The 13,368-nt window shown below is 36.7% G+C and overlaps 1 protein-coding gene across 1 annotated transcript in view; it reads left to right on the plus strand.

Annotated features, from left to right (window-relative positions):
• LOC122093849 (uncharacterized aarF domain-containing protein kinase At1g71810, chloroplastic) overlaps positions 1 to 13,006 on the plus strand; it is a 23,895-nt gene extending 10,889 nt beyond the window's left edge. The window contains exons 8-19 of the mRNA XM_042664394.1: positions 2,012 to 2,131; positions 2,229 to 2,278; positions 2,446 to 2,524; positions 3,156 to 3,206; positions 3,397 to 3,538; positions 3,703 to 3,747; positions 6,030 to 6,131; positions 6,242 to 6,283; positions 9,709 to 9,891; positions 11,343 to 11,462; positions 11,855 to 11,987; positions 12,415 to 13,006. Of these exons, the coding sequence (XP_042520328.1) occupies positions 2,012 to 2,131; positions 2,229 to 2,278; positions 2,446 to 2,524; positions 3,156 to 3,206; positions 3,397 to 3,538; positions 3,703 to 3,747; positions 6,030 to 6,131; positions 6,242 to 6,283; positions 9,709 to 9,891; positions 11,343 to 11,462; positions 11,855 to 11,987; positions 12,415 to 12,458 (1,111 nt within the window). The 3' untranslated portion in view covers positions 12,459 to 13,006. The remainder of the gene's footprint in view (positions 1 to 2,011; positions 2,132 to 2,228; positions 2,279 to 2,445; positions 2,525 to 3,155; positions 3,207 to 3,396; positions 3,539 to 3,702; positions 3,748 to 6,029; positions 6,132 to 6,241; positions 6,284 to 9,708; positions 9,892 to 11,342; positions 11,463 to 11,854; positions 11,988 to 12,414) is intronic.
• The last annotated feature ends 362 nt before the right edge of the window (positions 13,007 to 13,368 follow it).

Raw genomic sequence — 13,368 nt, forward strand, 5'->3', positions numbered from 1 at the left:
CCCCCCCCCCCAACTTTTTAATGCTTGTCAATGGTAGTCTTGTTGGTTGCTTTACCTCATCTTTAAGTATCCGTCAGGGTTGTTCCCTTTCCCCTTACATCTTCACTTTAGTGCTAGAAGTCCTCTCCAGAAATCTTAAATCCTGTATGGATCAGCAGCTAATCCTTCCCCTCCCAAAATGCAAGGCATTATACCTATCCAACCTTTCCTTTGCCGATGACCTCATGATCTTCTCCTAGGCTGACCCCCCTTTGGTTGAGTCCTCAATGTCCTACTTGAGATACTTTGAGCTTATGTCGGGTCTCCACATCAACCTCTCAATCTCTTGTTCTTAGCTGGTGTTTTTTACGAGGGTAAGGCTTCTTTGAAGGGGCTTATTGGGTTCTCTTTGGGTCTTTTGTTGGTTAAATATATTGTCTTGCTTTTGATCCCTATCTAGCTTTTCCTTTATTGCCCCCTATTAGATCTTATGCATAGGAAACTCCAGCTTTGGAAGCGCAAACTTTAGTCTTATGTGGGCCTTCTAGTATTGATCAGATCTGTCCTCAGTCCATATATATATATATATATATATTGGTCTGGCATTTTTGGGTTGCCTCAAGCTATCATTGTGAAGCTTTAGTCCTTTCTTTGGAAAGGTTCTGACTGCTTCAGATTCTTTCACACCATCAGTTAGGCTTTTGTCTGCCTCTCAAAAACAGAGACGGGCCTTGGGCTAAGGCGAATTAAAGATGTTAGCTCTGCAGGTATCCTCAAGCTTATTTGGAAGTTTGAAGCTAAGAAGAAGAGTATTTGGGTTCACTGGCTCTATTCTGGGCTCCTCGGAAATGATTCTATCTAGAGGCCCCCTTCATATCTGATGCTTCTTGGGTCTAGAGAAAGGTTCTGAAGCTTGGGCCTCTTGCTTATGGAGTTATTAATTCCCTAATTGATGATGGTGCCTCTGCTAGCTTATGGCTGGACCACTGCTTGGGATCTTGTTCATGCCCATGGCATGGTTACCTCTTGGTACAACTTGGTTTGGTTGAAGTCTTACATTCCCCACCATGCTCCACTGCTTGGCGAGCCCTCTCTCACTGCCTTCCAATACAATCCATCCTTATTTAGAGGCAGATCCTCACCCCTCCTTTTTTCTGTCTCTGTTGGAATGCTAATGAAGACGTAAAGCAACTCTTCTTCGGCTGCCCTGTCTCCTACAAGATTAGGTTTGCCATCTTTCTAGGTGTTGGCCTTGGAGAAGCAGAATTTTTCCCTTCACGCATGAATGGATTTGGGTTGACTTGTCCTTTGGAGGTAACTCAGTTTGTGATCATGTGGGTAAGCTTGCTTTTGGTGCTGCTATTTATCACATTTGGATAGAGTGCAACTTCAGAAGATGGATTTCCAAGTCCAGATCCTTCCGGCAGATCTGGAACTCTATCCTCTTTGATGACAAAAGCAAGATGTCAATGGTTCCCTCTAGATGTGTTGATTCTCCTAAAAAGTAGGCTTATCTTTGCCTATGGGGACCTCCCCGATTCGTTCTAATGCGGGTGTGGTTTTGTTCAGCTGTATTATTTTTTTTTCTTTCTTCCCCCCCCCCTACCCTCCCCCTTCTTCTAAGGGCCCCCCTTTATCACTTTCTCCTTTTGGTAATGAATTATTTATTCACCCAAAAAAAATTTGTTGCTTCAAAACAATACTGATACAAAACATTTTGGCTAAATTTCGCTGTTTAACCTTCCATATAGTTAGTGAGTTCGTTTCAACATTTGTCAAAACCAAAATGTTTCTCAAAATATGTCAAAATTTTGATTCGTGTATCAGAGATCATGAAATTTGTGGTGATTCACATCTATTGTTTATGGGAAATTCTGAAAAATAATATTTCCTTGCCGGACTTTTTTTGTTTTTTTTTTTGTGGGGGAGGGGGTCTTGCCAAGCTAAAGGAGACTAATCTGCTGTGGGTAATAAAAGTATTTCTTCAGCATTCACTCATTTGCAAAGCAACTAACTTTTATTCTCTTTCATGACCAGATTTTGGTATGATGGGTGAATTTAAGCAAGAATTCCGAGATGGATTTATTGAAGCTTGCCTGCATCTTATAAACCGTGATTTTGATGCCCTGGCAAAGGATTTTGTCACTCTTGGGTATCCTGATTAGTTTCCTCCTTTTTTACCCTTGTTTTCTGTAAAATAAAATTGAGGTATTTCTATGGTTGGGTGACTGCTGGAAAATTTTCTGCAGGCTTCTTCCTCCTACTGCACAGAAGAGTGCTGTGACTGAAGCATTAACAGGTTTTCATCTCTCATTTCTGCTAGAACCTAGAGCTTGCAATGGTTTTGATGCACAAAGTTGGATTTTGCGTTATGTAAAATTCTGCGGCCTTTGACTTGGGATCTAAAAGGCAATAAATCAATTTGTTCTGGTTTCCTTGCTGATATCAGGCATTGGTTCTTTGTAGATGTCTTCCAAAGTGCTGTTGCCAAAGGAGTGCGCAATATAAGTTTTGGGGACCTTTTAGGAAATTTGGGAAGAACAATGTATGGTATTTTGTTTCTTAAGATCTGATTATGTCATTTATTTCATATTGTTTTGTTTTTTTTAATGAAATTTTATTAATGTATAGTCAAGTCCAAAAAATACCATAGAAAATTGACAAAATTCAGTCCCCAGTAATTTTGATTTCGACTAGGGTTTTGACTCTGGTTGAAACCGAAATATTTCCCAAAAAGTCGAAGTTTTGCCCATTTTGGTGAAAAACTGACATGCACATTTCTGTGGTCACGCAGTTAAATTTCGCATTGAAACTTCAGGGCAAGCCTATGGTTACACATATTCACACCATTAGATTGGACACACACACACAAAAATGGTGGTTTGGGACTAAGCCGCTGTTGTATGTTTGTACCCTATTATATTCTCTCTCTATATAACCTATTCTACTATAATTTAGTGCTAGAAAATACAGCATTCAATAAAAGCAACTGAAATTTGAATTAAGAATGAAGAAAAACCATGTAATAATAGACCAATGTCAAAAGTATCATCATAGATAATAAGTTCAACTGTATAAGTACAGGTTGTACACCCCTACACTTATGTCAATACCACATAGATTACACTTATGTATAATCAGCTATCAATAACTGTTTAGTAACCTTGATTTCACAGGTACAAGTTCAAATTTCGGATACCCTCATACTTTTCCCTTGTCATTCGAAGGTAATCATGCTATACTAAAGAAAAGTTTTCAGAACATATGGTACTGTTGTTCTAGAAGATGCTCTTCACTATTTATGGAACTAAAGGCAGTGATTAGGGTTGCTTGGAACTGTTTAAGAATACATAACCACCATTATTATTTGCTTACTTACGGGAAGTATGATATGATTCCTTATCCCTCTTATTTCAGCCTTGCTGTTTTGGAGGGTATTGCTATTAGTTTCAATCCAGATTACAAAGTGTTAAGTAGTACATATCCCTGGATTGCTAGGAAAGTACTCACTGATAGCTCACCCCAGCTCAAGTCTACTTTGCGAGGTCTTCTTTACAAGGTGAATTTACATCCGCTTGACTTTATTTTCTTCTAATATTAATTATGTCGCTAAATGTTCTCATTACTCTGATACAAGCATAGTATCAGAATTAATTCCTCACACCATAATCCTAAACTGTGTCCTGAAAAGTGAAACCATAATGTTGAGCTACGGTGTTGTAGGAAGGGGTGTTCAGGATTGATCGTCTGGAGTCTTTACTAACTGAGGTCAGATTTTTCTTCACCTATCCTGGTCTCCTATGTACTATATCCATCTTTTCTGATTCACAGTCACATGTATTTATATGCCTAACCAGAACAGTGCAAATTATACAAAGTTAATCTCAAGCATTTTAGCTTAAACTCAAACTCAGCTGCTACTCTGTAAATTTCTTGCGATACATTATGGGCTTGCCAGCCTTGTAGGAAGTTATTTAAGTAATTATTTATCTGGTGTTCCAAGTCAAAATGACTTTTGATGTTATTACTGTAAGGAAATTATTCGTTTCTATTATATCTGCAATTGTTCATCAAACACAAGTATCTGATTGGTCATTGGATCACATTGATTGGATTCTCGTACCTGCTTCAGATACCTGGTTTTGTAACCAGTTTAGTTACATTTGCACCAGATTAAATTCCTGCATCTTCTCTGCTGTTCAATAAATCTTTGTTTATCAGAAGACCATGTCTAGTATGGCTCTGTTCTACATAGTCGGAATTTCCCGACTTTGGATTTTGTTATATCATTTGGGGGCTTTAAAGTAATTTTATTTAATTTTTAACAGGTCTGGTCATGTCCAAGGGTAGCAGGATAAGCTTAAACATGCTTTAGATAAGTTTTAGTTTTCTTTTTATAACTGTTTATGCCTGATATGAATTTTATTAAATTAATCTTCTCAAAGTAATTTAGTAATCAAGTTTCTTTTTTGGGTATTCCTGATACTGAGCAATCTATTCTTGTTTATGTTAACATACTTGCAATCTGAGGTCAATTTTCTTGAATCTTTGTCCAAGGTCCAGCTCTCTTTTGGGTTCAGAAACTAGTTCCTTGATGTTGCTCTAATATCTTATGCTTAATGGTCCAGATGCAATTTGAAGTGTAATCTCAACTTGTTAGTTTTTTACAAATTCTTGATTAGATCTTTGATATTTACTCATCCTTCTGGCAACTGCTGTTATGTTGATCATATCTCCGATATTTACTCAGCCTTCTGGAAAAAGGTGTTCTTCTTTTGCGAATCTAAGGTTAATGTTGACTGGTATGAAAATAAACCCCAGACAGGTGTTCTTTTGCGAAACCATATTTATGCAAGAACAGTTTTCTACCAAAACTTTGAATTCTTTGCTCAAATATTGAGTCTTAGTGTTTTTTTTTTTTTTTTTTTTTGCAATGGATCACTAGATTAGTGAATAACAACCTGAATGAGCCACTTTTTTTCTTTTTGCAATTATGTGGTCATCTAAACCTTAAATCTTCCTCAAACTGAAAATGACATATATATATATATATATATTTGTATTAACACATGTAAGAGACCTCATCCTTTATACATAGTCAAATGGATGCACTTGTCTCGTCATACTTTGTTCTCCTCTTTTTACATGATATATTTTACATGTTGCTTATTTATAGTGTTTTTTGCTTCAAAAATATATTTTCATGTATCCTACGCATTTCCATGTGTATCGTTAGCATACTTGCGCCTCTCCGAAATGATTCGGTATGTTTCTTAAACTCACCTTTCAGATACGATACCCGATACTGGTACTTTAAACCTTGAGTTTCACAACCTCCATTCTAGCTCATAATTCTCGTCTCTTTGGTATCATTTTTAGGTCCCATCATCCACAGGATTCTAATGTTTTTTAAGCTGTCCAGCATCAGATATTGATGGAAAAACAAGCCAACTGTTTTCTAAATGGTAGTTTTGGTACCCTATCTTACCCAACAATGCTCCACAACCTGAAATTATTATCTATCCTATGATCCTGACGACTGTGAAGGATCAATGACTCTTGCAAAGTTAGCAATGAGTTTTTAGGTGACTTAAGATATTTAGCATCACTGACTATATAAATTCCTGATATTGTTTAAAGGACAACTCAAGTTTGTTTACTATTCATATGTTTCCACGGAAAGTATAACTGGAGAATTGGTGACTTGGATGTTAGAGTCATATATATATATATATATGCCACACAAAATTGTTTTCAATTCATATATTCATATAATTAGTGATTTGGTTTCCAGTAGTTAATTTTTTTTTTTTTTTTTGGCATCATGTAATTGCTGATGTCAGCTGGGTTACATGTGCAATACTGTTCATTTGCCTCAACAAAAGCATTTGTAATCCTGAGGAAGAAATACACCAATTACTGAAAAATAGATTTAGATGGGTTACAAATTTGGTCTGTTTTCCACTCCCCTGCCCCCACTTGTTATATTTTTATTTGGTAGGTAATAAATTGGCTAATATTTATCATAACCTGTAGTACTTGTATGACAGTCCCTTCGTGCAAGAACAGAGAAAGCCTCAGAAAAACTGCAAGCAGAAGACAACTCTAGGGTGGTTATCAAGCAAGTCTTATCTTTTACACTAACAGAGAAGGTGTTGGTGAACTTACGTGAATTTGTTTATTTTCTGACTACTCAAGTCAGCATATTAGACTTAAATCTCTTCATCAAGATTTTCTATAACGTTATTTACTGTTTTCTCAGGGTGCCTTTGTGAGGGAGATACTTCTTGATGAATTTGCTAAGGTATAGCCTTGAGGGCCCATACATCATACATGTTCCAGTTTGGCATCATTGATTACTTATGAATGAAGAAATAGGGAAACTTGGTGAGCAATGATCGTTAAGCTATTAAGCTATTAAAACTTTTGCACATGAAACATGATCGTTGGTGTCTAGGCCCACTTCCACAGTTCCACCTACAAAATCAACAGTAAAAAATTGACCCAACCCTTTCCATGCAGCTTTCATCAGTAAAATGCCACAAAAAAGTACTCTGTTTTCATCTGTATAATGGTAAGTGTCTCACCATCATACGTAAGCCATAATGTATATAATGGCATATACAGGTATATGTGCACTAAAGTAGGGCCATGGTGCAGGCGTACAGATTATACCAAGCTGTGGCTATGTTTCTTAGGGCCTTTGTGCCCAGCAGGTCCTACACATAGGCACTCTTCTTTTTTTTATTCTACTTCTGTTTTATATAGGTAATTTAAGGAATCCTAGTTAGATTAAGATTTTCAATTTCAGTCCAGATAGTAGTTGATTTAAGTCGAGTCCATTATGGAATTGGTCAAGTCAAATAGGATTTGTTTCTGTTTTATTTTACTTATAGAAGTACTTTCATTATAACGATAGCAGTGTGTTTAGAATATGATTGAGGCAGATGGTTCTTGCTGTGGACTACATAAATTGGTGATGTCTGATATTCTTAAGCTTCAAACATTAATGTTTCTTCTTCTTCTTTGACTAGTCCATATTCAATCTAAGGGGGTTATGCATGTGTGAAATTCCATATTCCATAAGCAATTTTACTTTGAATATTGATTCCTTAAATGGATTGTTGCAGTCACTTTGCTTTGGGGCTATTTTTTGGAGGTCAAAACTTGTCCACATAGCATGGTTTTGGTGTTGTTTGAAAGCTTATTCAATCACCCTACGAGACTAAGATCTTGTGATCCTGCATTATTATGTTCAATTAATTAGGAATTTATTAAGAGTCTTTCTATTTAGAGGCACTCATTGGAGTTGTGAAATTATAACTAGGGTTGTATTAGGAGTTTTCATAATTAGGAAACCGAGGTTCAACTTGGAGTGCTTTAGGAGTTTTTTGAGTTTGACGAAGAATTGGAATAAGGCAGCCTACCTTACAATTTCAGTTCAGTCTATTATTCACTGGCAGTTTTATTGCCCCCACAGAAATTGGTGTTACTAGGTTATTTTTCATATTAGGGATGATTTATGGTCTTACTGGGTCAGAGAATAGTTTTCCTGTGGTTTCGATGGTCAAACCATATTTTTTCTCCCTTCTTATAGCTTCAGTTAATCAAAAATTTTAGAACTCAAGTCAATTACTCTAATATTCATATTTCTTTATTCAATTTTCCTGTTTTGCATACATTCTTTTAGTTGACTGAAATTTTAGCATATAAAACTTCATCATCATCTTTTATTTACTTTTTTTTTTTTTTTTTCAGCTTCATAACAGCCCCTCAGCAGCTAGCCGGTTTTTCCTGATGAATGGCAGGCACATCCCTTTTAATTTAATCCCATAAAGTGCTTAAGAAAAACCAATCTTTTCTCAGCCACATCATTCATCTGGCCCTTCCTATCCATTGTTGCAAGCTTGGTTCAATCTGAGTTTATTTGAACATTTTATTCATCATAGTTTATCTAATGTTTTCATTGATCTAGTCACTCAAGTGCAGAACAATTTACTTATCAAGAGTGCCAATACAATTCAGAGGGAATATACAGAGATTTTATTGGTCATGGGCAGTCACCAAGCCAAATTGTATACCAAGGTGCACTACCTAGGTTAACTAGTTTCTTGGCTCTCACTTAGTAGCCATCTCCTAGGCTAGTGTCATTAGCCCCTTGACCATGCCATACCTTGGCAATTGGCAAATCACCTTCACAAGAATGACAGAAATCATAAACATCCATTACAATCATCTTGGATGGACGGGAAAAGTTAAAAAAAAAAATGCCTAATATTCCCAAGTCTAAAATCATTCAATTGTATTAGTTTTCAGTACAAGAAACCTTCCAGTTAAGGGTGAGACCTACTTATCGGTGGCCCATACTTTGTAGTGAATAAAAATTTATGTATGACAAAAGGCTGGTGGAGATGGGAATAAAGAAGAGCAGGATAGTGAGCCTCCACCGTAGAAGTACAGAATTACACTGAAAACCTTAACCATCCCTCTGGAGGAGGAATTTAAATGCTTCAAAATTTATATCATTTAGTTTTTATGTGCATACTACAAGTAGGGGAGTGACCCCTATGATGGCAAATCCAGAACTGGCCCCATATGATTACCATTATATGTTACGAAATTGGCTATAACTTCAGAGTTTCAAGACCAGGATGGTTATCCAAAGGGAAGTCATTCGATTCAATGGTTGGATATTATGCATGCGTAGCCTGTAGAGAGATAAGTTCCTCCTTTTTTTTGTACTTTTTGTGTAGTCATGAGCTGTTAAGTCTTTGCTTTTTGTTGTGGTATACATCTTTGCTTGTACACTCTCTCTGTGATCATTAAAACTTCTTGTCTATCCCAGGGAAAGTAAAGAGAATAAAAGAAAGATAAAAATCTTCTGACATTGATAAGACCAGATGTTAGAGAGAGAAAAATATTATTTTAAAATCTTATCTTGCAGAAATTTGGGTTGTTAACCAACCGTATTGCAATGGCACTAGCTTCTAAAAATGACCAAAACATTTGTGATTTGGGTGAAGGTTGGCTAGGCAGCTCACTTATTTCTTCCACGTGGTTGTTAGGTGAGGCTGAAGTTTGATGGACAGGGAGGCCCCAAGGCCCTCTGCCCACTTTTGGTAGTCCCAGGTTTTTTCAATGCATTGTTTTGCCACTTCAATTCTCCATTTCGGATGAAATTTGACATGTGAGGGTATGCTGTTATATCGTGGATAAATAATTGAATTTGGGCTGAAACTTGACACATGGCCAATCCAGACCATTCCTTAGATATCAAACTGTTGGAATTGCCACATCATCCTTCCATGTGGCACATTTTGATGAGCTACCTACCCAAGCTTTGGTGCATGGGCCACCCAGCCTACTTTTTAAATTATATGTTATAATTTTTCTGTTGAAAACAAGTACTTCTAGTATTACATAGGACATTTTTGTCAGTAGACCATTGATATGACAGGTCTCCTTCATCATTTCATAAAGAATTCATTCTTAAAATACTGTTGGTGTTACGTAGGACATCAATTTACCCTGTGGTAGTCAATCTCTATGATGATAGATCTTCTATGTTGAACCTGTTAAATGATCCTCGACAACCATCCATATGCCTCCTATTTATTATTTGATTACCCTTATTATGTGCTCAACTGATACCCTTAGATTTCATTAACTGAATAATTTGTCCAAAATATTTATTGTCTGTTGCATTCCTTGTATTTGATAAAAATACAGGGTTTAGATGCACTTGGATTGGCAACCTTGGAATCGGTCACTTCTGCTGCTGCTTCAGTGTTGCCATTTTCTGCTTCATTTCCATTGAACGGAATGTCATCTGAAGATATTATCAACTTGAAAACTTTGCGTCGCCTTATGCAATTGTTCTCAGAAGTTCAAAGGAATGAGAACACAAATATGGTAAGAGCTGCTGATTTAATCATTTAATTTATCAAGCAACACCAGATTGTGGATAAATATTGCAAAAGTATTTGGGGGGTCATTTGTTGTACCATCAACTTGTACCATTTTTTTTTTTGGGTGAATAAAGAATTCATTACCAGAGAAGGGGGGAAAGGGAAAAACATTACAGGAGAACAATACAAAGCAAAGAAAAACCCAGCCATCAAGAAGAGAGTATATAGGGCTGCAAAAGGGGATGGAGTAAGCCCTAGGAAACAACTATAAGTGTGTTCCTTGGGGAGCCAGAGGTCAAATATTAAATGGGCACAAGACTTTAATTGAAAAATGGGAGAAGTGCCTCCTGAGATTTTGTTGTTAGAATCACTTAAACTTATGGGCAAAGACTGGGTGCCTGTAGAGGAGAGTGGATGCTTGTAATTAGATGATTGTGATTTGATCTTTTTTTTTTTTTTCTTAAAGAAAATTCATATTTACGAGGTAAGATTTGTTGAACAGTATCCAAGCCCCATGTTCCTCGTGTATGGTATCTATTTATCTACTTGACTTCACAAGGGGAATCGATTTGGTCTGGGAAAGGTAAGCAATATTTTGCTTAGCAGAGAGATGAACTTGACATAGTTCACATCTCATTGCATCTGTCTATGGTAATGTGGAAAGAACTTGTATGGATAAAACAAAGTATACAGTTGATAAAATTTAAGTTGATTGTATGGTTGTATTTTTTTTCCCGAGAAGAATAGAAGATACATATAAATATTTGAAATCTAGACCAATCTAGGAAAGTCTATTAGCTTCTGAGAAATGGCTGAAAAAACAAAAAATAGCTATTTGGAATTGGGGTCAGAGTTTTAGATTTTCAGTAGGAGCTGAAGTGGTGTGTTATTTAAATATTTCAAATTGAGAACAGTGTTTGAGTCTTATGGCATAACCTAGGGCTATGTTGGATATAAGCTTTACCGCTGTTTATGCCATTCTTGTTGCTTCTGTTGCTGTATATTGTTGTTATTCTTGTTCTTTAGGTTTTAAAAACCTACCATTACATCAGATAATGAATTGGTCATCCAGGTAAATAAATATTTGCCCTGTATGGTAGAGACCTGTGACTAATTAGGTCAGTCAACCTTCAAGGGGCCTCTACTCCAGTTCACTCTGTCAACTATCTCAGGAATCATGTGTTGAAGCGAATGTAATGCCATGTGCCATGTGCCATTTCTTAAGAGCTGACATTTCTCTGTTTCGGCTCTTAACAGAATCAGCCTACTCCATTGGCCCTGATTATGCGAAGTGATAGCACCTTACCTTTGATATTCTTTTGCCACACCTAGGTTACCCATGGAACAGCTGGACAAGTTGATGTTTGACCTGAGAAAAATGTGAAAAGCTTCCTAATCTATTGAGTAGACTGTTGTGTCAATGTGCAAAATGTAATTTATTACTTTCCCATGCAGGGAGTGACAGATCTCAACCCATATGAGAATCGGAGACCTTATTCAGAGGAGGCATCACTTGTTCTGTATCAACTCACATCTGTTAAGGAATTTTTACCAGTTCTCTCTGTCATTCCTGAGGTAGGAAGCAATATTGTATGTAAAAACTATTAGAAGTCAAAGCAATAACACATGTACAAATTATAAGAAATCCTTGACTACTGAGATAGGAAGCAATAATGCATATACAAATTATTAGAATTCCATGACAAGAATTAAGTAATGGTCCACCACAAAGCATGAAAAACTGGAAAACATTTAGATACCTAGTACAACATGGATATCTGGCTAGAAGGTGTTGCTTGCACATCATACTAGTTTTTCATTCCTTGCATTCTGAACACTTGCATTGTATTCATGTCAAACAATGCATGGTAGTTGCATGTAGGTTTATTTTTCTTTGTTTTCCCACCCTCGCATTACCTAACTGGAAATCCGATACTAGTCTTCTGTATATACCCTTGGTTGTCCAGAAAAATGGAGTTTCCCGATGGAAAACACAAGAAAAAGGCTGGTCCTGCAATCAGTTTTTTATTAGAAAACTCACTATTCCATTGTTCTCTGTTGGAAAATTCCATGTTTCCGCAAACCAAACATTGCATCAAGGTAAATTTCTTTTTCTGGTTTGCACCTGTGAACTTCAGAAAATTTTCTGTTTTTACACTGTTTAAGATAAAAATAAATGTATAGCCACTGATTAAGAGGGCAGGCTTCGGCGCAATGGTAAGGTTGCTCTATTGCAACTTTGGTGGTCGCGGGTTCAAGCCAGGAAACATTCTCACCAGAGCTTGCAGTAGCGGGTGCCTTGTGCACTGGGTATACCTTTTTAAGAATAGCCACTGTTTATAATAACTTTTCAACAAGAACAGCCACTGAGAATACAAATTAGCAAAAATACCTGCTTCCACTAATAGAATTTTATTTTACTTCACATATTTGAACCTCCTCCCTGTTGATTCTTTGTACTCCGTCAAACTTTGTTTCTTGCTACACCTTTTCTCCCCCCTCTCTTTGATAGAACTCTACAATGCAGCTTCCACCAGAGTATCAACAACAACTGCTTCAGTTGCCGGGTGATTTAGCTGGAAAACTGATCTCTCGTGCAGCTGCTAGAACAATTCGGAGGATCATCACATGACAACAGTGTTCTTGGCAAGTTTAATGTTGATGTTTAGCTTCTATATGGACCTACAATCTGTTGGTAGTCAGTTAACCAACCAAGGGATGGAGACCTCAAAGAACCAATTTTGGCATTGAAATGAGGACTACTGTGCCAGAACATTTCTCATGTACGCTTTCAAAATTGGGGATAATGCATTGAAATATAGTTGAGGGAGCATGACACGACTCTGGATTACAGGGTTCTGAACTGCAGTATCTTTACTATTTCTTTCTGTAATTGGAAATCTTAATTTTTGAGGGAATTCGATGCTAGAGAATGCTACCTGAAATGAGCTGAGAATAATGTTGCAAATATTTGTACCCTTCTACCATCTACTGGTATGAGGTCTTGCTGGAGGCAGTGCGGGCTCTACATGGGGCAGAGTCTAGGGTACCAGCAAGAACCAAAAAAATGATATTTTCTGGAAGTCAGCAAAAATGAAAACTAAATCCAGTCAACGAAACCATCCTTCAACCTATTTCTCAAGGCTTTGTTTGTTTGACACAAAAATGAAAAAAAAAAAAGCGGGACATTTGTATATTTTTCATAAATTATCACAAATATGAATATTTAGATAAGTGGGGAGAAAAACTTACCGGACAACATCATTTAATACAATAATTGTTATCTACTGAGATGACAGTTAATTTTCCCCACTCCATTTCCTTTTAAAGTCCTATCAATTTTGGTAAAACTTCATGAAAAATTGTCTTGTGGCTATCTCTCTCCTCCTAATTCTTCTTTTTTTCCCATAGAATTTCACCTTATTTTCATTTCTGCTATTTTTCATAGAGGTGGAACCCTCTAAAACCATTATTTCATTTC

The sequence above is a fragment of the Macadamia integrifolia genome, chromosome 2 (genome assembly GCF_013358625.1).
Source record: "Macadamia integrifolia cultivar HAES 741 chromosome 2, SCU_Mint_v3, whole genome shotgun sequence".
NCBI lineage: Eukaryota > Viridiplantae > Streptophyta > Magnoliopsida > Proteales > Proteaceae > Macadamia > Macadamia integrifolia.